Source organism: Lissotriton vulgaris, chromosome 3_1 (assembly GCF_964263255.1).
Source record: "Lissotriton vulgaris chromosome 3_1, aLisVul1.2, whole genome shotgun sequence".
Lineage (NCBI taxonomy): Eukaryota > Metazoa > Chordata > Amphibia > Caudata > Salamandridae > Lissotriton > Lissotriton vulgaris.
In genome coordinates, this window is record NC_141689.1 from 558,147,242 (window position 1) to 558,171,669 (window position 24,428).

Genomic DNA, 24,428 nt, shown 5'->3' on the forward strand with positions numbered 1-24,428 from the left:
GGAGTGCATCGGAAATGGAAGACCGTTGTCAGACCTCCAGATCACATTCTAGCAGGAATAAGTACAAGTCCTGGCCCAATGAGTAAGAAATGGCCAGGAATCAATGGTTGGACCATGCTCACTCGAAAATGGAATTTCAAGATGGCCACCGCCATTTTTGATATCGAGGCAGCGGTCTAGTTTGTATCCAAACAGGTACCGAGAGATTAGGTGGACCGCACGCTCTTAAAATAATGCACATTTCGCTGAAGAACTTTCGCGGAAAGCATCTCGTATTAGAAGCTCCCAGTCAGAAGTCAACCCTGAGGGAAAATTCACCGGGTGTCGTCCGGTTCCTTGTTCCACTATTCCGTTTGGAGTAGCATTCTCAGTTCTTGCGCCTTCCCCGTTTCCAGTTCCTGATATCGCGCTGAGGAGAGAGCGAGTTTGTGTCACTCGTCGTCGCTCTTCCTCATAATCTGGTTCCGTGAGAGGCCGCTACACCCAAGGCGGAAGAGAAGGTTAAGTGACAGTCTCTTCTGGTGCAAAAGAAGACGAAGGAGAAAGAAAATCAACAACAAGAATATAAAGCTAAGTGATAAGACAATATTTAGAAAGTCGAAATCATTAAAAAAACTATTTAAATCTGATAAGGTTATTGAATTGTTTACTCACCTGAAAAACTTGAAGGAAAATACGACAGTTCTTGGTCTTTAAGAAAAGAAAGAAAAGACATTAGAATTACTATAGGATATTGTACAGATAGAACATAAAATCCGATGAATAAAGAAGAATATATTTAGATGGCACATTATAAGACAGCAGCACAGTAGAAGATGTAAGTATAGAGAGATACAGGGCAGAATAATAGAAAAAAAGTTTGAAGGAGAAAAAATTAGAGTTAATAAGGGACACTGTTTTTTAGGTTAAAAAATACTGTGAACTGTAAGAAAAGAAGAAAGAAATATAAAATAAGAATATAGAAACACAGTAGGAGAAGTAAGTAGAGAATCTTACGTAGAGAGATATAATAAAGATTAGAAGAAACATTAGGAAAGAATTAAGAGCAAATCTTGTTTTATAGGTTAACATCACACTGTGTAAAATAGAATTAGGAAGAAAAGGAATACAAAAGAAAAGACAGAAGAGAAGCACAGATCTTGAAACTAAGGGTATGTAAGAATAGTTTAAGAATAGAGTAGTTGTAAATGTATTGCGATTTATATAGCGCACTTATCACCCGGAGGCATCAAGGTGCTTGCTTAGGGAACCCTTCCTGGTATTCCCCTGTGAGATACCCCGGCAGGGTATCCGCAAGGTGAAAGCCAGGCATCCCGCCGCGAGGGGCCATTGTGGAGATTAAGCAAGCTATTGCCCAGAGTCGCAGAGTGTGAACCCGTGAATCGAGTAGGCACCGGAGCGAGAATTGTCGAGTCCATGGACATTTTAGGACTCAAGACACCGCCGAGCCGGGAATTGAACCCTGGTCCCGGGCTGACCTCTGCTTCCAGGTCTGCCTCCTCTAACCAGTGAGCCACACTTCTCTAGTTAGATAGAGTAGGATAATAGATAACCCTTGTGTTTATGTTCTAGGATTCTCACAGAAGGAAAAATCGGTCTGCTGGTCGGACTAAGAGAAATAGAAGAAGCAGAGAGAGCAAGTTTCAGGACCAGTCTCTTCTTAGTTTGTTGTTTTTTCCACTCCCCCTTCCCCCTTGGGGGTGGTCAGGAGTCTAGATATATTCTGGATCTCTGGAGCATCCTTGGGAGGGAGTTGGGAACTAGCGTCTCTGTTCCTGTGCAAGTTCTTGGTAAGGAAATATATACAGAGTTGAAGCAAAATTATTTAGAGTCGGACAGAGTGAAGTGCCAATGTAATATACTTGCACCCGAACAGAAATGGCTGAAGGAATAAACTTGCAGCCCCTAGGAACGGTCTTAGGTACTATACAGAAAGAGTTAGTAGCCGTTAAGGAGGAAAATCAGTCTTAGACAAGAAGTAATTAGAAAGAAAAGAAACTGCAGAATTAGCCCAGAGTTTTAGACAACCTTTTGGTTCAGGCCGAGAAAATTTGGATCCTTCTATGGAAGGCACAAATAGAATGACAACGCAGGTAATCCATTCCTTGTCTCCAGTTATTCCGTTAGCCCCACCCGAGTGATTTAGTGAGGACCCACAAAAAGCACTAATATTCATCACACAATGTTCCCTACACTTCATGTGTCGCGCTTCCATTTTCCCAGATGCGCAGTCTAGGGTGGCTTTTATTCTGTCATACTTAAGTGGTGACGCAGCATCCTGGTCCATGCCCCTGGTTACCAGAGACGATCCTCTATTGCGCAACTACGAAGAATTCAAACAGGAGTTTCTCCGGAGTTTTGACAGACGAAGAATCTCCCAAGCGGTAGATAATAATTTGCTTGACCTAAGGCAGGGAAATCGAGATCTTGTGGCTTACTTAGCGCAATTTAACACATCGATTGTGGAGCTGTTTGGCCCGAGAGTAAGTGAGCTACAGTTTTTTTATCGTGGTTTAAAAGACAAACTCAAAGACGTGCAGCTCAAATACCAAACCAACCCACGGAACTTTCAGCATTAGTAGATCTCGTGTTAGAAATCGATTTCCACCAAGGTGAAAGAAAAGGAGAGAAGAAAAGAGAATTTAAATCAAATTTTCCACAATTCGATAGAGCTCGATTTGAAGGCAGCAGAAGTACAGAAGGACAACAAAGTTCGGAGCCCATGCAAATAGGAACAATAAGGGGTCCTTTGACAAAAGAAGAAAAAGAGAAAAGGAGAGTTGGCAATTTATGAATGTACGGTGGGTCGAGTGGACACTTTGTTAGAGGTTGTCCAAAGAAGCCGAAGACCTCATTCAAGCCGAAGGAAAACTTGCAGCACCACTTGTAGAAGGAGTTGAACAGGTGAGTGCTAACCAAAAATCAACTCCAAAAGAACATCAGGTGGCAAATACCTTGCAGTCATCTGCCCCACTTTTAATTTTGTCTATGGAAGTTAAGTTCCGGCAAGTAACACTGACAGAGGTTTCGGTAATGATAGATTCTGGGGCTAATGGAAACTTTTGTGATCTGAAGTTTGCGAACAAGGTGGGTTTGCAAGCAATCATAAAACCAAAGAGTGAACCAGTTCGAGCGGTAGATGGAACAAACCTCTCTTCCGGGCCCATAGTAAGTCATACGAAACAGATGTGACTAATTTCTGAAGAAGTGCATGGGAAAGAAATTCAATTTAATCTAATTGATGTGCCCCAGTTCCAGCTCATATTAAGGCTACCTTGGCTAACGGAACACAATCCAACTATCAATTGGAGCTCCAGAACAATAGTTATGGATTCTGATTACTGCACAAGGAACTGTTTTAGAGGGGAAAAGAAGACCCATGAGTGTAATCCAGCTCATTCTTTATGTCTGTCAGGAGCATCGGTGTGTGTCGTCAACTCTCAGGAAATACCAGAAGATTACCTAGACTTCGAAGATGTCTTCAATGAAAGAGAGGCGGAACAGCTTCCCCCTCACCGAGTATATGATTATAAAATAGACCTTGAGCCTGGCTCAAATGTACCATGCAGTCGAGTTTACGCCCTGACTGAGAAGGAACATAATCACTTAAAAGAGTACCTCGACAAATACTTGGCGAATGGGTTCATTCGACCCTCACACTCTACTGTATCTTCGCCTCTATTTTTCATGCCGAAAAAAGAAGGAGATTTGAGAACTTGCATCGATAATCGCGCAATAAAGAAGATCACCAAGAAGAATTGCTACCCACTACCTCTTATTTCAGTCCTGTTGGATCAGGTAAAAGGAGCACAGATATACACAAAACTCGAATTGAGAGGAACTTACCACCTTGTTCGGATGCGCGAGGGCGATGAATTGAAAACAGCCTTCCGAACAAGATTCGGGCTGTTCGAATACCAGGTCATGTCCTACAGTCTGTGCAATGCCCCAGCTGCCTTCCAACATTGTATCAATGATATCCTCAATGAGTACCTAGACCAATGTGCAATGTGTACACTGATGATATTTTGATTTATTCCTCTGACAGAAGTAAACATCGGGAACAAGTAAAGGGAGTATTACAGAAACGAAAATTAGCATTAAATGTTTTCCAGGTAGAGTTTTTGGGATTTGTACTCTCCCCAACCGAAATAAACATGGATGAGCGGAAGATCAAGGCCGTGGTTGCCTGGAAATCCCCCGCAAGTGTAAAAGAAGTTCAGAGCTTCATAGGATTCGTAAATTTCTACAGAAGATTTATAAGTGAATTTTCGTGAAAAATACTTCCCCTCACATGACTATTTAAAAAAGGAATTCGCTTTGAATTGTTGTATGATGTTACAGTGCGTGTTATTACAACGCGTGCTGTTACATCGCATTCTTTACGATGACTGCGATGTTACCATGCTATGCCTTTACAATGCAAGTCTTTACATCGACTTGCCCTAGGTGGAGTGCTAACATTAGAAAAGTGTAATTTACTATTCCAACTCCAGTCCACTTATCAGTAGGGAAGGTGTTGGGATAGTAAACTACACTATTTTTAATGTTAGCACGCCATCTAGCGCAAGTCGATGTAAAGACTTGCGTTGTAATAACATAGCATGGTTACATCGCGGTCGTTGTAACAGTTAACTGACTGCGTTGTTAAGGATGTTTCCCGTTGTCCAGACTAGGCACAGAGAATCAGAAGAGTCACACAGAAGATCAAACCATAATTCTGAGTCCGAGGATTATTGGTGCTACAACCTGAATTGATTTTCAGAAACAAATTTCTGAGGTCATGAGTCCAGGAGTAATGTAGGATTGGGTCAAGAAAGAAGCAGGAAGAGAGCTTCAACATCAAAGGGAGCTTTGTACTTGCCCACCCAAGAGTTACAAAATAAAGCAATGCACAAGTGCCTGATAACGTGGTAGCAGGCAATAAAGGAGAGGCAAAGACTGAGGAATTGGTTAAAAGACATTATTGGTGGCCACACATGACTAGAGATATAGAGAAGTATGTCAAGACCTGTGAAGTCTGCGCTCAGGGAAAATCTGAACGGCAAGCTCCTAAAGGGTTATTACAACCTTTACCTACACCACCCTACCCATAGCACACCGTCACACTAGACCTCATAGTAGACTTACCTTTTAGTCAGGGTTTCAACAGAATTCTGGTGATAGTGGACACATTTTCAAAGATGTCACATTTCATGGCCTTAAAAGGGGTCCCCACTGCTAAACAACTAGCTACTCACTTTAGCACACAAATAGTGAAAATTCATGGAATTCCAAAAATTGTCCTTTCAGACCGAGGATCACAATTCGTGTCTCACTTTTGGAAGGCCTTTATGGAAGGTTTGGGAATCGAAGCCAAGTACTCTACCAGCTATCACCCAGAGACAGATGGGCAGACAGAAAGGGTAAACCAGGAACTAGAACAGTATCTTCGGTTATTTCTCCTGAAGCAAGATGTAGAATGTTCAGATTATTTGTGGGTGGCAGAGTTTGAACACAATAATGCGAAAAACGTCTCCACTGGTTACTCACCATTTTATCTGAACTATGGTCGACATCCAAATTCGACAGTAAAGAAAATTGACCTTTCAGTTCCAGTAGTCAAAAATGTAGTCTCTCACTTAAAACAGGTCCACCAAACAGCTATACAAAATCTGGAAGAAGCTAAAAAGAAATATAAGGTTTATGCAGATAAAAAGAGACAAGAAGGTTCCCCTCTTGAGGAAGGAGATAGTGTTTGGCTAAGTACAAGGAATCTTAAATTAAAAGGGAACAGAAAATTCCAACCTAGGTTTATAGGGCCTTACCAAATTGAAGAGAAGATGACTCAAGTAACTTACCGGCTAAAACCTCCTACTACACTGAAAATCCACCCAGTCTTTCATGTTTCATTGTTGAAAAAGGCATCAACAGAGTTGCGAAAAACCTCACCCCCGAAACCAATCCATTTGGAGTATGGAATTGAATTTGAAGTAAAATACATTTTAGATTCAACAAGAATGAAAGGAAAATTATATTACTTGATAGACTGGAAATGATATGGTCCAGAGGAATGATCTTGGGAGCCAGAATCTGATGTTCATGCTCCAAGGTTGGTAAGGTCTTTTCACCAACGGTTCCCTACAAAGCCAAGACCGAGAGTATCCCCTTTGTTGGGGGGTACTGTCAGACCTCCAGACCACATTCTAGCAGGAATAAGTACAAGTCCTGGCCCAAAGAGTAATAAATGGCCGGGAATCAATGGTTGGACCATGCTCACTCGAACACGGAATTCCAAGATGGCTGCCGCTGATTTTGATATCGAGGCTGCAGATCGGTGCCTTCATTATATCAGACTTTACAGCCGATGCGTCCCAAATGTCGATTTGGCTGCGAGATAGTCGCTTCTCGTACATGCCGTGTTAGTCAATGACAATATCATTCAGTTATTGACATATACAAGGGAAATACATCGCTTTCCTCTTTTTGGAGATCACACACAGTCGGCTCTGTAAAGCCATGATAACTAACTATAAAGTCATAATGATATAATGATCATTGTCAGCGTTTAATGTTAAATTAAGAGGACAGTTTAACTACAAGCACTCACCTGAAGGGGAGCTAATCACAAAAACACCTTCAGATGAAATGTGTAGGAAAGGGTGCTATTGTCTGTGCAAAACATATGAAGAAGAAACACTGGGGCATATTATCAAGGGGGTTTATCTCCGCTTTTTTGGCTTTAAAAGCCAAGAAAGCGGAGATAAAATTATCTCCCTATTACCTAGCTGTCGCTAACACTAGTTAGCGACAGCTAGTAGGAGATAGCGACCATCTTGGGCCCCACTTTGCATGTCAGTGATATTTATCACTAATGACATGCAAAGTGGGCGTGCCAAGATGTTAGCGACTGAAAACAGTCGCTAACATCGCTATCTCCTATTACCAACTTTTGGAGATATTTGCGCTAAGCATGAATATCTCCAAAAGCTAACACCTGCCCTGAGCAGTTCTTAGCCATGTTATCCAATGGGAGGTGGATAACATGGCTAAGAGCATTAGCTCGGTAATGCATGAATATCACTGACTTTTCAGCGATATTTATGCATTGCGGCGATTTTTATCGCATTTGCGATAAAACTTGGTAATACCAAGGTTTATTTGCGGTAAAAATCACCGCAGCTCAGCGGTACATTTTTATCTCTAACCAAGCAATAGCGATAATTATCGCTATTGCTTGGTAATATGCCCCACTGTATTCTGAACCCCAGCGTTTTTGTGTTTAAGCTGGAGGTGCAGCAGATGAACGGCACCCATTAAGAATCGCTACACAAAGTACTTTTCCTGAGGTAAATAATTGCAGACAGCGGGTTGAAACATACATTTTATATACATACTAATTTGGAAGTTAGGCATACTTTTGGTGGAGAAGTGTGGCTCAGGGGTTAGAGGCGGCAGACCCGGAAGCTGAGATCGGTCCTGGACCAGGGTTCAATTCCCCGCCTCGTCGGGTCTTGGGCTAAAAATTCTACGGACTCGATAATTCTCGCTCCGGTGCCTTCTCGACTCACGGGTTCACACTCTGCGACTCTGGGCAATAGCTTGCTTAATCTCCACAACGGCCCCTCGCGGCAGGATGCCTGACTTTCACCTTGTGGATACCCGCTGGGGCTATCACACAGGGGAATATCAGGACGGGTTCCCTAAGCAAGCGCCGGGACACCCACTGCGGGTAGCTGTGCGCTATATAAGCTCAACTACATTTACATTTACATTTTCAGAATACATTTGCTATATGGGCCGGGATGCCCGCCACCCCTCCCAACACCAATTCCCCATGAGAGGAGACAGACACAGGTTTGAACTTTTGGAAGGCGGGGGGCCTCAAGACCCCCCCGGCCGTATTTATTAAAATATGCAACAAAATTTAAAACTTTAAATTAAAACGTTTCATGAATCATGTACAAATTCAACTTCAATTACATTTTGATGAAGACAAGTTTTTAGGCTAACCTTAACAAATCTCTAATACAAAGGTTTCCTAGCCGAGTCTAGCATCCTGACAATGCATAACATTCTGAATTTGTACAACCTAGCATTAAGGGCCAACTGCAAGGTCTTAACCGGTGTCAGATCCCTATTACCAAATTCCCGCCCTCACAGTGTGAGTGGCGCATGATCAGAGGACTTTACCCTCGCAGCCAACTATAACTTCCCTTGTCGTGGGGGCCCCCTTTCACTCGACGCCATCTTAAGGTCGTCCGAGTTCCCGTGCGAGGTATCCGTAAGAAGGACAGCGTGGACTCCCCCCCTTCCCCATACTCTCTTCCGCCGGAGCGGATATCCGGCCCCCGGGAAATTCGTGGGAGGGGCATATAGCCATCTCCCCCTTGGAGGGGCCTATGGCCGTCTCCCCCTGGGCGAACCATCCGTAGTGGGTGCCGCCCCCCCGTGGGAGGGGCCAATGGCCGCCTCCTCCCGGGCGCTCCCATCCATAATGGGTGGCGCCCCCCCTAGGGACCTTGAAATCACTGCTCACCGATCATGACCTTACCGCCACAGGCCGGATAGTTGACCGACTATCCGGCCCCCCAACCCTCCTAAAGGTCATGTCTCCTCAATCCCGCTAGCCATGCTACGAAGTCTCCTATGAGTAAGTCATTCCCAGCCCTGGACAGATGCACCCCATCATTCAAATAATAGTGATCCCCCCGAATACACCCATGGGGAATGCTTTGGAGATGAGTGGAGCGAAACAGTTTCTCAATCTTGTTGTTGACCCTCTTTACCGAGTTGTTCAATGCTGACACAGACAAACCCCCCCACCAAATTCTTCTGGGAATCATGTGGGACCAGGCGATCGTACACCCAGGGAGCCTCTTGGCCAACCAACTGACTGCTGACAATATGTGCTCAACTAACACCCGTCTTCCCAGTATCACCAAGTCATTGCCTCCCACATGCACTATGATTACAGATCAGTCAACACTTCTGGTTTACGCTCCCCAATAATTGCCGTGAAAATAGAAAAGGCCCTGACCCAGTTCACCATGGTCTCATCGACCCTGAATTCCGCCATCTTGGCCCGCCATACGCTGGGGTGCCATAGATCTTTCTGGGTCTTTGCATATTCTAACTCACGATGGTCAGTCAAAAGCGAAAACATGTTAATATACTTGTCTCCCCACACCATTTCTTTTGTCACCATGGGAATATGTTGCGATAAACTTTCCCGCCTTGAGGGTACTGGACCCTCCCCCACCAATGGCAACGCTCTCTTACCGGCTTTAGCCGACTTCCCGGCTGCGTCCGTTGTCTTCATCCGACCGTCAGCCGTGACCCCCGTCGCCATCTGCGGGGAAATAGAAGGTACATTCGCTGTCCCGGCATCCCTTGACTGCCGCAACTGCTCAATAATTAATCTGGCTTCTTCAGCCGGGTCTCCCGCAGCCGCTGATCCCCCTGCTCCCTTCTTTAGCCATGGTAATACCGCTGCTAACTGAAGTGCTAATTCTGGGGGCATTTGATCATCCCCCATTGGCGTGCTCACCACGGGAATTGGCGAACCCCCATCCGGTCCTGGTACCGGGCTGGCTGCCGGCGCGACGGGAATGTCTGCCGGGACTCGATGGAGTTACTCCTGGGACTGGGACCTCAGTAGGACCTGCCCTCCCCTTCTTTTTCTTACCCTTATCCCCCGGGGCGACGTTCGGCAAGGCCGGTCCTATGACTCTTTTAGGCCGCCCCGAGGGGGCATTCTGGGCCGCCACCTGTTTCCTGACGGCCGCTAAGCCACGACCGAGCTGGTCAACTTTATCCAACTTTCGGTCCATCACCGCCACTTGGTTCACCAATGTGCGCAGCATTCTCTCCATCTCGGAGGTCTTTCCAGATTTCTTGCCAGGCATGACTTCGATCACTCCGTCCGACTTGACTCGCAAGGGTGACTCAATCTTCCACACGCCTGATACTGAAAGAGAAAAACAAAGATTACAAGTTCCAAAAAAAGTGCAGCTTGTTCCCTAGAGGGCTCACGAGCGACGAGAGGTGCAGCCTTCAGAGCAGAGGAACAAGAGGAAGCTTCGTTGTATTCCCGCGCTATTTATCCATCTGCGGGAGGGCGGGGGCCCACCTCAGGTACGCCCATCCATGCACGGACTTCTGGGCGGGTGTCTAGGCCAACCTCTTCTGGGCGGGAGGGGCGTGCTCCGGCTACGCCGCTTCGGGCATACCAGCCGGGACACGCCCCCCGCCCACAATGGTTTCCCGGGGGATCGGGGCACCCATCCATACGTTCGGGGGGACTCCCCTTTCCAGATAAGCATGACAACATTTATGCACGCGCATAAACAATGTTATGTATACTTACATGTTAATATGCCCGCACAATATGGTCAAAAATGTATGCCCAGCGCCGGCTCATTGTCACCGAAAGAGGGGACCATCGGTTAAGAACACTTAAGCTTCACACCGCCTCCCTGGGAGGCCTCAAGGGTCAAGAGTGGCCCGGGTAATGTTGAGAATGTGTGTATTTTCTCCTGTAGGATGGTACCTAACCGTATTGGATGACGACAGAAGCGTCACCTTGAAAGCTTTTGACATATGATTTGATGAACCACACATTAGCGTGCTGTTTTTTTTGCGGGGAAGCCCCCTCCCCACCTAAACACCCCTTCCTATTTACTTGTCCGACTCCCTTGTTGCAACGAGGCCGGGGTTCGCCTTTGCTTGACTCTGTTTCAAACAGTAGCAGAAAACAGTCAGAAGAACTTGTGCTTACTACAACATTCATTGTACACTAGCATTTCATCATTCATTATTCATTCTTTAGGCGTTCGTATTTAGTAGCACGAACCGGGCCAGGCAAGGATCTGTATCGTGCACTTTTGTGAATAGTGCAGTGCTGACACCTATTGCAGTCTCGGCATTTGAGCCTAGACAACATTAATTCCTGGGACCTGTAAATTCACTTTTCCCAGAGGCGGACTGACCATTAACCTAATGCCCAGGAGGCCAAGTTTTAAATGTTTTAGGGCTGGTCGCAGGATTGCTTAGGGCCTCTTCACTGTGGGGTCGATTAGGATCGCGGACGGACTTGAGTCCGTCCGCGACCCCAGAGTATGAGGGAACGTCCGCAGGGGCTGCGGCGTTCCCTCATGTGCGATTAGGATGTGACCGCCACCCTGGCGGTCACATCCTGGATATTTAACATTGCGGCGGGTGCTGCTTCAAGCAGCACCCGCCGCAATGTTAAAAGTGCATGTTTTACATTTACATGCACAAAGCGGCAGGCACCGCGCGGTGCCTGCCGCATTGTGCATGTAAATGCTGGGGGGTACCATAGGTACCCCCCATGTGCACCCCCCACCCGCCAACACCCTGGGGGCCCGCAACGGGCCCCCAAAATCAAAAGTACACATGCTTTTCCACGGTGGAAAAACCGCCGCGGAAAAGCATGTTTACTAATGCTTCCTAATTTGGCTGGCGGTGTCTGATAGACACTGCCAGCCAAATGAGAGCTTTTCCGCCGCGGTTGTAATCCGACCGCGGCGGAAAAGCAGCGGACAGAAACCAAGACCCACCAGCCATCGTAATGCGGCGGTGGGTCTTTGGTGAGTCCGCAGAGGATTTTCCGCCTCCTCCGGGCCGGAGGTGGCTTCCGCCGGCCCGGAGGAGGCGGAAAATCCTCCATCCTAATCGGCCCCTGTGTACGATCACGTTCCTTATGCTGTTACACATTCATTACTGCAGCTCCTACCACCAGACTCTCACATAAACAAATGACAGACTCTACTAGGCATTTAAACACCGCCCACATTCCGTGTGTGTGCTGCACAGCCCCAGGTACATACTTTTGTTACATGAACATAACTGTTTGGCTCTACTTACGATAAAGTGTCACTTTGTGCCACCCATAAAGGCAATGAAACAAACACACTAAAACAAGGAGCAATCACAGGGGAGCAGTCTAAAGCCTGGCTGCTATGGCGCATAAAGATGTCATTGGGAATGACTAACCCTATGGTGGATTTCTGGGCATTGGTGCTTACTGGAGTTCACATCCAGTAATCTTTTCAAGAGACTTTGCATGAATGTTTAGCAGAATGATTTTGGATTACATTATTATGATCCATTTTTGGCAACCTAATAATTTCTGCACAGGATGATCCTGAACAGGAAATGTGTTGAAGAATGTTACCAACTTTGTGGGTTTATTAACCATGCCAACATCTGCTGTTTATGTCCCATGTGCTTTTTCTGGTCAGATGAGTAACCTTGTTGCCTCACAAATACTGAGCCATGATGAAGTCGTCTTCCGCGCCAGCTCTGTCGAGAAATGGGTCGTGGTAGCAGATATCTGTCGGTGTATGCACAACTACAACGGAGTACTGGAAATCACGTCTGCCTTAAACAGAAGCGCAATCTACAGGCTAAAGAAGACCTGGGCCAAAGTTTCCAAACAAGTAGGTCAACTCTCCCTACAGCTAGGAATGAATAGCACGCCCGATGACTTACTGAAGGGGAAAAGCATGCAGCCCATCATGATTGTAACCAGACAGACAAACAAGTAATAGCTTGTAATTGAACTGGTGCTAAATATGACTAGGCAGGTCACTAATGCATAGCAATGAAATATTTACTGTATTCTTTGCCACCCTAGTAGTATGCAAGTGTGGGAACTGGAATTATAGTGAGGTTCACAGCACCTTGAAATAGTACATTTGAGGTTTTTACCCTGCATTGTTTGTGATTCGTCAGTACTCAGTTGTGTTTGATTTTGCTTTATTACATAATAAAGGTGTTTGATGAATCATATAACTTCTTGTGTAAGTAATGCAGAGTCACGGATGAAGGACAGCTGTCACCCTCCATCTGAGGTCATTACCTTTGGAGTCCAAGACTATCTCTGGTTATGGGAACACTGGCCTAGGTCTTTGGGATCCTGTTCTAATTCAGTCACTAATATAAGGAATCTGGGTTTCATAACAGATTCAGAAAGCATTTGCAATGCAATAGGTCTCGGAGAGTTTGAGCTATTGGCATTTTAACACCTTGCGTGCTGCTGTCGGCCATTGAACGTCCCGCGTGCTACCTTCCTAGTGCTGCTCACGTTCAACGGCTGACGCGGCCCCACCCGCACAAGGAAGCGCCTGCACCGCGGCGGAATTACCACTGTGGTTAACGGGTTAAATGACAATGCCTTTTATTGATGTCTTTTGAAATCCTGCAAGCAGTGCATAAAACACACTTTGTGCTTCTAGTCCTTGTTTTCGATAAGCAAGGCTGGCAGTAAAAGAGGCTTAGTTCTCGCCAGCCTTGTTCTCATAAGCAACGACTATGAGTACAAAGGGCATGTTGACACACCGCTTGCAGGTTTTCAAAGCACATTTAAAAAAATGCATTGTCATTACAATGCCAATAGCTCAAGCTCTTGCAAATGGGAGACTCATTGCATTGCAAATGCTTGTTTTTTAATGCAGGTCTTTCTGATTTGCTATTTTATATTGGCCCCTGTATGCACTTAAAGATTAGACTGTAAATGTGCAGATTCCAAACAGCTACATTTTACATACATACATCAGGGCCTTAGAGCAGTGCACTGAGGACACACAGGGACACCACTCCAAATGCTACGCCGCTTGCATGCACGAATAGCAGCATACTTTAAAGGCCAAAGAGAATCACCAGCTCAACATAGCGTTCATGCCAGTGCACAACGCAGGTGCTCGAGGGTAAAAACTTTGCACAAACTAGACAGACCACTTTGTTCTTACCTACTTTAGCCAACTTTTTTTTACTCCAAAATCAGGAAATGAAGGTAGCAGAGCAGCGAAAGTGGTGTACTTTATGGGCAACATAAGCAGCAAACACTGTAGCTATCAAGAACAGTGCCCTTTGGAGGAAGTAAAATCACAATATTACGTCCGCCGCAAAGGAAGAAATAATTCCTCTGTAACTTGGACTTCAAATATCTACAGGTGAATTAATCTACTACTCTCCTTTGCCATTTTTTAAAGGGGGGCCCCAGTATAAGTTAAGTGACTAAAATTCAAACCAGTCAGATTTATAAAAACATCAGAAGCACAATCCCTATCCAGCCCCACTTCATTCATCTCATTTTAAACTTAAAAGTCACTAGAACCGACAAATGCTCAGGAAAAGCAAGAGCATACAGAGCCCATTTGACCAAACCACAAAGTGTGGAGCAATTTAAAATAAAAATAAAAATTAAAAATGTTATTTGTGGTATTTATACACATACATACAGTGCACAGGAATAACTTTGTATGGGTGACCGTCCTACGTGGAACAAGGTAAGCGGTACATAGTAAATACTTTGGATAACCCCCTATTGCTGTTTATACAGTAGTGGTAGGTTGGGAGTAGAGTAGGAAGAGAGGACAATGGGAATCAGTAAAGAGAGAGAGAGAGAGAGAGAGAGAGAGAGAGAGAGAGAGAGAGAGAGATTAAATAGCATATCCAACAGTTTCAGCAAGCACAGAGTCAGAGTCGAAACATTTTTATTGTTTGATAGTTCATCCAAATGTTCAGGTTTTTACGGTGGTCAAAGGTGTCCAAGCACCTGTCCAGTGATTCCCATAGGTTCCTGGAGGTATTTTTCCAGGGTGAGTATCTTATCGCTAGCGAGTCGGCTCCTCTTCGGTAGGTGATCCACATAAGTTCTGCGCCACACAGCTTAAGCAGGGTAACTATATGTAAGTTCAGTAATAAAGCAGTGGCAGCCTCTCCTGTGGGACCCGTCAGAGACACTGACAGAACATGCTCTGTAGAGGTAATGTACCTGCATAGAGCTTCATGCCGATGTGATGTGAAAGTATTCCCTGACTTTCATAAGGGCTTTTTTGGCTCTCAACCATGTGAACGTTAGTGAGGTTGGGTGTACGAGCATTGCATTTCCTACAATGTGGTCTTAAGCCTCTTAGGGCTTAATGACTTTCACAGAACAGAAAAGCACAGTGCAATACAGTCATTTGTTTAGTGCTTTGAAAACGTTGCCCTCAAGTAACTTAACTTTTACTGTAAGCTGGTAACGATCTTTCTCATTGCCACCTTTTCCACAGAAAAATATAATAGCACTAACAATTTCAAACAAAGTTTTCCGCCTACTTTGCAAAAATAGCTTTGCAGAAGGGAACTGGAGGCCTAATGGTGACAGTTGGTAACATATTTTAGAATGAATGGCACTTTGCAAGCAGGAGGGGCAAAGTTATATCAGTTGAGACCATCTGGACATTTTCTCCTAAGAGTGAACATGTCAACCCAACAGAAAAACTTCAGTATTTACCCCTCTGCTGTCCGATGAGTGGAGTGGTATAAAGTTAAGTCTATAGATTTATGGTATCTTGTGGAGAATAAAGAGTTTGACTGAGAGAAGAGATGTTTGGATGCGATGGGTTGTCAGCTAACGGTACGTGCAGTGAATAGAGAGATATGTGATTTAAATATTTACGTAATTTTATCCCAGCCCAGCAAGTGGTTGGAACAGCGTCAATAGAGATTGTGGATATATTTGTGGTCTGTCGGGTTTAAGATATTGTACTTGAGCGTCTGGATGATACCAATAATAGGTAAGGTCGGTTTTGCCAATCAAGTAATACAGATCGGGTACACCAAACCCACCTCTTTCAAAAGGCATGGTTAATGTGGTCCAGCTTACTTTAGGTTGTTTATTCGTAAACAGTAGGGAGCGAAGCGTGTTGAAGAAAGACATTGTTAAAGCTAATGGAATATTAAAAATGGTATAGAAAGCGAGGGAGTATCAAAATTTTAATAATAGCAGTTCTGCCCACGATTGAGAGCGGAAAACTCAACAAATCTTTAATTGGCCATGACCCTGGGCCAACTCCATGGAGGAATGCAGTCTGGAGCCCAGCACACTAACACCTTCAATTTGAGGTAACTCCATCACCTGCCGCTCCAGCGCGTCTCGCTGACCGCGAGCTGGCTCACCTCGTAGCGTATCAATGCGGCACTGCCCAGGCTTCAGGGAGCTCTCTACTGGTAGTCCCTGGCAGACTCGGCCCTCCCGGAATGGCAGCACAGGGTTGTTGTCAGGCGCCGTCTCTCAGCCCAGCGCAGCAGATCTCGATTTTAGTGATTCCGGGCCCCTCGATCCTGGGCCGGGCGCCATTGAAGCTCAACTCCACCCCATGTCGCCTCCGCTCATGGCACCGAGCGTGAAGCACGCCCCTCTCCGTAGCACTCGAACTGCTGCCTCTTCAGGGGAAAAAGTCACCTCCCTGGCTCCGGGACACCGTTGTGGAACAATGCAAGTATTTGCCAAACCTCCAGCCATTTGATTATTTAAGGATAATACAGGCTTCGTTCCAGGCCTGGGCGGAGCTCACAGACTATGCCGCCATCTTGGCCGGTGCCAAGCCTTGCCCCCTGCAAGCGAATGAATTAACATATACGCATGCTCCGGTGTAAAGACACTACCGACTGGATAGACTTAGAAAACTACTAGATTAAATACGGATCAATACTAATACCATGGCATTATGTATTTTACTCACAGCACTGCATGGAGACAAGCAAATGACCATGGTGCTCAGTGTAGTAGTCTGTAATATGTTTCTGCCTAGGGTTTGTTTTCCAAAAGTTCTCCACATGAAACAAATTGGATAAAACATGATGTTGAAACTCACTCTCATTATAGCACAATAATATTTAGGCTATTACGAGAAAAAAGGTGTGCGGCGCAGTCTGCCACAGTGTGCTTCCATATATCAATCAATCAGGGGTTTGTAAAGCGCGCTACTCACCCGGGAGGGTCTTAAGGCGCTGGGAGGGGGAGCAGCTCAGGATCAGTGGAAGAGCCAGGTCTTGAGGTCTTTCCTGAACATATGCAGGGTCGGGGAGCATATGATGTTCACAGGGAGATCGTTACAGTTCTAGGGCATGATGTAGGAGAAGGCTCTTCTGCCAGTTCTGATTCTGCGGCTGCAGGGGACCTCTACCATGGCAAGTTCGGCGGAGCGGAGGTTCCTCTTGGGTACGTGGAAGGATACTCTCTCATTGAGGTATTTGGGCCTGATGCCGTTGATGGATTTGTAGGCATCGGTGAGGAGTTTGAAGGTGACCTGCATCTCCACGGGGGGCCAGTGGAGGTCTCTTAGGTGTTGAGTCGTGTGTCCGTGGCGCAGAATCCACAGGATGAGTCTGGCTGCAACATTCTGGATGGTTTGGAGTCTGTGTAGAAGGGTTCTGTTTATTCCGGCATATAGGGCGTTGCTGTAGTCGAGTCTCCTGGTTATGAGTGCGTGGCTGACGGTCCTTCTGCAGTCAGGAGGATCCATTTGAAGATCTTGCGGAGGATGTGTAGGCAGTTGAAACTGATGGAGGCAACGGCATTGATCTGGTGGTTAATGGAGAGGGTGAAGTCGAGGGTGATGCTGAGGTTTCGTGCGTGGTCTGAAGGGGTGGGTGGATTCCTATCCACGAAAATACTTCTGCTAAATGTATTGTAATATTGTTCAAAAAACGTATTTGTCCTGTCCTTGTGAAATGTTGCTATTCAGAAGAATATACATGTTATACTCCATTTGCAAAAGTTTTCTGTTGAAATTATTATACATACGTTGTCGATGTGAACCAGGGACACAAAAAAGACAATGCTTTGCTTGTCCTGGCTCCATCGCAGAACTACCTATTTGACAAATTGGGTCGTTTTCTCCTAAATTACATTTTACAGGATGAATCAGAAGAGGTGATTATCTCCAATGCCTAAAGGGTTGTGTATCTACAAACCGGAATTTTGTATGCTAAGGCATACATACTTTGTTTTTTTATCATGACAAAAGCCACATTGACCCTGAGAGGCAAGAAAAAGAGTGGCTGAAACATGTTGACCACAACAGGATAAGTGGGATGAAGCTCGTATCCCACATATATCGACCACAATTTTCACCATTGACCGGGAACTCCACTAATATTAAAATATTCAGCTTTGGTGATAGGAGGTCCTGAGCCAATTTTAAGTTTAAAGTATTTTATTCAGCACAACATGTTAGGACAAGCACATATCTCAAAAAGCGACATAACTGGGCGGAAAAGCCCAGCTCTCAGTAACACCATTAGCAAATGTTGTCCCTATGGGTCCCGCCTGTATAGTAACATATGTCCCGCGTTGTCCCAGCATGATATGACATTTCCCTTGCAACCCCCCCTCCCAACAACCCCAACATCCCAACTCCCTTCACCCACCCCCCCACCCCCACCCCACGTCCAGTGCACAGTCCCTAACCAAGATACACATCAGAGCTACGTTCCACAAGGAGGATGAGTCCAGCAATAGATCATTGGGTAGACGCTACTGGGGTCAGAAGCCGCAGGAGGCGGAGATACTTGGGGCAGGTAAGTTCCCTAAATTCGGTAAGCAATAAGGAGTGAAACGGTTGCCAGAGCTCCCGGAACTGGCCCACATCACCCGCCACGTGAGAGAGAATTTCTCCATACCCAACACATGCCACAACCTATGGAGCCAGCCGGTGATAGATGGTATCGTAGTGGTGTGCCAGTGTATTAAAATGTTTTGGACTGCGGAGCCCAGAGCTATCGCTATCTGCCTGCCCCTGCGGGATCTGAGGGGGTACATCAGACCATTCGGAAGTCCCAACAGGGTATAAGCAGGAAAGCGCGGCAGTTCAATGCCGAAATGAGAGTCGATTTCATCCAGCACTTCCTTCCAGTAAGGTTCCAGGAGCGGGCAATCCCATAGTATATGCGTGAGTGTACCCCGGTGCCCGCATCCCCGCCAACATGTGTCTTCCTTACTATGATCAAACTCATGAACTCGTTCAGGTGTATAATACCAATAGGTGGAGACCTTGGTCAGTGTATCAGTGAGCCCTACATGGTATGCCGAGTGCCTCGCTCTATCAGATATGTGCTCCCATTCCTTAGGGCTCAGTGTCCTCCCCAACTCCCGTTCCCAACGCTCCCTTCCAGGGTGATAAAGGTGAGTCGCCGGTGGCTGCAGCAGCTTGTATAGATCTGTAATCAGTTTGGAGTCCGATGTCCGCGACAGGAGCCATTTTTCATAAGGAAGAAAAAGCCGATCGGCCGTCTCTCTCACTTGCGGCTCAAGGGCCCAATGGCGAGTTTGCATATAACGGTGTCGCTCTATCTCCGGGAGTGAGAACTCTTGACGGAGCTGTAGAAAGGGGATAACCCCCTCAGGGCCATATAAGTGACATAAGGCTCTACACCCCGCCTGTTTCCATCGTGCAAACGTTCCCCTCTCCATCCTCGGAGTGAAGTTCGGATTGTCCACCAACGGGGTAAGTGGCGACGGAAACGTAGTAAGGCCATGTAGAATGTTGGTGGCATCCCACACCCGAAGGGGTACCCTTGTAATAAAGGAGGCGTAGAGGTTCTTGGGCCGATGAGGGCGACGCAGGAAAGGGATCTCCTGCAAGGGTCTCCCTGCCACCGCCTGGTCTTGAAAGAGCCAGTGCCTATCGGACTCCCACCTACTCCATTCCACAAGATACCGCAACTGTGCCGCTTGAAAGTACTTGCGAAAATCGGGTATTCCTAAACCACCGGCTTCAGGGGCCAGCAGCGAGAGGGCTCTACGCATTCTAGGCTTCTTACCCTGCCAGACAAAGCGAGAAACGTCTGCCTGCAGTTGCGAGATCCAACCCACCGGCGGTTGGAGCGGCAGGGCTCGGAAAAGGTACAATACCTGGGGCAAGACCGTCATTTTGATAGCAGCTATCCTGCCCAACCAAAGAAAGGCGCCGCGGTTCCACCGGCCCAGCTCCTCTCTAATCTTGGCACCCAGGGCTTGATAATTGGCCGACACCATAGCTGGCAAAGTAGGAGCAATCTGGATTCCCAGATAGGGCACCGCTCCCGATGACCAGAACATGGGAAACCTCTGTTGCAGACAGGTTCTAGTAGCCGGCTCTAGGGAGATATCTAACGCCACCGACTTCCCCATATTCATCCTGAACCCCGATACCGCGCCAAAGGAGGCCAGCTCCTCTATACACGCCGGGAGAGCCATCCGGGGCCTATCAATGGACAGGATGACATCGTCAGCGTAAAGGCTGATAGCGTGCGTAAAACCACCCATCCGGATTCCGGTCACCGCCGGGTTATCACGCAGCCGTTGGGCAAACGGCTCCATGTAGAGAGCAAAAAGCAGGGGCGAGAGCGGGCAACCCTGCCTGGTGCCTCGTTCGATGCCAAAGGTCTCAGAGGCGAGCCCGTTGACGCGGACCACCGCCGATGGACGTTTGTAACAGTTAAAAATCATGGAGCGGAACTTTCCCCCTATACCTGCTTTCATGAGCACCCGCTCCAAATAAGGCCAATGGACCCAGTCAAATGCCTTCTCCGCGTCCACCGCCAGCATCATTCGTTCTCCCGGAATCCGGGAGGCCTTCTCTAGTAGGTGGACGATTCGTTTCGTGTTGTCCACTGTCTGTCTCCCTGGGACAAAACCCGCTTGGTCAGGATCGATGAGACCGGGCAAGTGGGGAGCCAATCTAGCGGCTAGAATCCCCGTATACAATTTCAAGTCCATATTCAGAAGAGAAATCGGCCTATACGACCCACAATGTTTCGGGTCTTTACCAGGCTTAGGGATAACCGTGATAGTGGCCTGGAGCAGATCGGGCGGAATGGCTCCGGGTTCAGCAAAGGAGTTGAAGAGGCTCGTAAGAATGGGGGCTAATGTCGTGCAAAACATTTTATAATAGAGCGCGGTATAGCCATCTGGACCCGGCGCCTTGCCATGTTTAAGCCTGGCAATAGCGGAAACCACCTCTTCTATCCGAATGTCTCTATCTAAATGATCCGCCTGCAAAGGCTCCAGAGAAGACAGTGCGACCGAGTCCAAGTAAGCGGCCATTGCCATCTCATCCGGGGGCTCCCCTGCATAAAGATCCTTGTAAAAGCCGCGGAAGACGGCCGCTATATGAGGGTCCTCCGTCTCCAGCATCCCCGCCTGGTTGGAAATCTCCTTAGCCAACTGGCTCTGTCTCGTCACCCGGAGCCTGTTGGCCAACAATTTGCCACAACGGTCCCCTCCAGTGTAGAAGGTGTGACGCAACCGCAGTGCAGCATACTCCGCCCGATCGAGGTCCAGGGCCGCCAGGAGCTTCCTTGCTTCCTTGAGCTGCCGCCACATTCTATTAGCCCCCGTCCTGCAATGTATCTGCTCAAGTTCTCGAACCCGATCCGTGAGTTCATCTCTCTTGGCCTGCCGCTCCTTATTGTCAGCCGAGGAGATCACTAAAAATTCCCCTCTAAGAACAGCCTTCAGTGCTGCCCACTGCGTGGCCCGGCTAGTGTCAGAATTATCATTATGGGATTGAAATTCCCGAATCGCCTTCTCGATGCGGGCCACCACCTCTGCCCTATGCAGCAGCGTGTGCCACGTCCGAGGACGGGGAACCGCCGGAGGCACACACAACTTGACTTCAACCGGGGCATGGTCCGAAAGAGAGATCACGCCTATCTGTGGCCCTGAGGCCAGCGCCCTTACCGGTGAAGTAACTAAAAGGTGATCTAACCTCGCATACGTCTTGTGTGCGTGGGAGTAGTACGAGTAGTCCCTATCTGCGGGGTGCATGTGCCGCCACAGATCAAGGAGGTCCACCTCCTCCAACTGAGCCCTACGGTCCGCGGAGAATTCCCCGACCAGCGGGGAGCGTTGCGCTGACCTATCCAGTGCGGAGTCAAAGACCATGTTGAAGTCCCCTCCAAGTATGATATGCCTATCCTGGGAAGAGGTAACATCCTCGATCGCTGCCTGCAAGAAACGGTCTTGCCGTTCATTGGGGCTATAGAGGGACCCAACCGTAAATAGAAGACCCCCTATCCTGAACCGATATGCTAATAGCCTACCTTTCTGTTCGGTGAATTTGTGGAGGATTTCCCCCCTAAAGTGCCGGGCCACCAGTATCGCCACCCCAGCTGTTTTAGTGGTACAAGAGGAGAAGAACTGTGAAGGGAACTTATGAGATCGGAGCCTGTGCGTGTCCTGCGGCAATAAGTGCGTCTCCTGGAAGAGACAGATATCCGCCTGGGTGTTCTCTAGGAGCGAAAGCACAGCCCGCCTCCTAACTGGATTATTCAAACCCCGGACATTCAGGGTCACAACCTTACAAGTGGCAGGGGGCATGTGTAAAGGTGTAGTAGAAAGCATCAAGGCCCCATATCAACAAGGCGAGGAGGGCAAGGGCGCTGCATTGTATGAGGAGCAACAGAGCAATGAATAAAACGCAGTGACATGAGTAGCAAACAAGTCTAAGCAAACCAAGGAGCATGCATTGTGTCTGGAAACCTACGGACCGCAATGTGTATTGGACAACCCTCCTCTCCCCTCCCCAACTCTCAAGCAAGTCAAAAAGACAGGCAGAACTGTGTATGCTACAGCCATGTGTAAGCAAACCAAAAAGCACATTCAGTGCCTGAATGACTAGGAACCCCCATGTGCACTGGACGACCTTCCCTCCCCACCTCCAACTCCCGGATCCCCCCCTCCTGCTCAACCCCCTTCCCTCCTGGACCCCCCCAACTGTCCTCCCTCCTCCCCAACATCCCCACTGCCTCCAGTCCCCACCCCCAACTGGGACTGGCTCAACAACCCTGACCCCTCCCATTCGAACCCCCCAAGAACCCCGAAAACCCATTGTCCCAGTCCGGTCCTCGACGGACAAGCCTGTGGAAAGTCAAAGAAGTGGACGTCCAGCCACTACGCACTTCCCCAGACCCTCAAACCTGCATTCCAGTTATAGCGATGTCGATCTCCCCCCGGAGTTCACTCAAGCTGTCAGCGCCACTTCACTCGCTGTTGTAACACCGGCTCCATCTCGCGCTGCAGTGTCCGAATCCGCATTGACGGCAGGAGAGTCTGGCCGCGCTGAGGAAGCAGATGACCGTCGGCCAGGGATTGTCTGCCATCCATCTCTTGTGACGTGGTGCTGGTGGGGTGTGTGTGTTCCGTCTTCTGTAGCAGTGATCCCCAGCACCCCACACGTATCCTGAAGGGAACGCAGCTGATGTAGAGTCCCATTCCACCGGAAAATAAGCCGGAAAGGGTGTCCCCAGGAGTACTGAGTGCCATGCTCCCTAAGAAAGTCAGTCGCAATTTTAAAAGCCTTGCGTTTCTGCAGGGTGGTTGCTGCCAGATCCTGGTAAAGAGCCACTCGGTGACCCCGGAATTCCAAGGAAGACCTCCTCCGTGCCTCACGAAGTATTCGCTCTTTCAGGGGATAGTCCGGCAGGAAGGCCAGGATGTCGGGAGGAGGCGCTGAAGTCCGGCGTTGCAAGCCCACCCTGTGCGTTCTATCGATCCGGATGGGAAAATCGGCCGATTTCCCCAGTACCTCTCTGAACAACTCCCCTAGGTACGCCGCTACATCTTCCCCTTCTTCCCGTGAAGGAATTCCCCAGACTCGGATGTTGTTCCTCCGGGGGCGATTTTCAAGGTCCTCTGTGTGCGACTGAAGATCAAGATGCTGGTCCCGTAGCCGGATAACTTCCTGCTGTAGTTGTGTGATTTCTTCGTCCCTGGCATGGCCAGCGTCCTCCACCGTGGTCACTCTGTCTCCCAGGCCGTCAACCTCCCTCTGTATCTCGCGGACCTCACCAGCTACCTCCTGCTTGAGCGTTTGAAAGTCTTCCCGCAATGTACTGAAGAGGGATTCAAGGAAGGATCTCGTGACCGGCGGCTCCCCTCCACTTGCTCCCGGGGAACCACCCGGGTGGCTTGGGGATGGCTGTCCCCTATCTTGTCTCATATTGCTCCTATTCAGCATATCTGGCAATGTGCGGTCCCCCTTCTTTGACCCTCTGTTCTGCGCCATTTTGTCCGCTGAGTTGCCCCTCCAAATGATCTGTCAGTCCAACCACTGGCGTGGCCCAAAACCGAACCGTCGGTCTCTCACACCGCTCCACCAATGTGCTATGGGTAAGTCCGCACCACCGACAGAACAGGATCTGTGAGGTGACCTGATGTCCGCTCCTTCCGGGGACTGGCTGCTCACCAGGGTCTTCGGGTCCGACCAGGCCGGTTCTGCTCCCGCCTCCCCCACCACTGTCACCGCAGACACGAGCTCTAGGTCTCTAACGCCACGGGGGGGATCCCCCTTGAACTGGTCCAGTATAGGCCTCCCCGTAGCTGAGCAGGGGGATTTGTGCCTATCGTCTAGCTTGCCCCTGCTCCTCCACTCAGTCTATGTGGGAGGGATCACACCGGGTGCTCCGGGTCCGGGCCGTCCCAAGGCGTCACCAGCTATGGGGTTGTACCGGAGGAAGGGCTTACGCTAGGGTCACACAGGTGGTCAGGCCCTCCGGCGGCCGATAGTCAAATATCCCAGCCTCCGCTCTCCCGTGGCTCCAGGGGGTGTAGGCCGCAGCCTCGGCCTCACGTGGGGAACCCTCCCTTCCAGCGTTACCAAGCACTTCGA

The 24,428-nt window shown here is 48.1% G+C and overlaps 1 protein-coding gene across 2 annotated transcripts in view; it reads left to right on the forward strand.

Annotated features, from left to right (window-relative positions):
- Positions 1–24,428, forward strand: part of RASGRF2 (Ras protein specific guanine nucleotide releasing factor 2) — a 1,825,430-nt gene that overhangs the window by 1,609,743 nt on the left and 191,259 nt on the right. For both annotated transcript variants that reach the window (XM_086960835.1, XM_086960836.1), the window contains exon 23: positions 12,246–12,443. In XM_086960835.1, the coding sequence (XP_086816961.1) occupies positions 12,246–12,443 (198 nt within the window). The remainder of the gene's footprint in view (positions 1–12,245; positions 12,444–24,428) is intronic.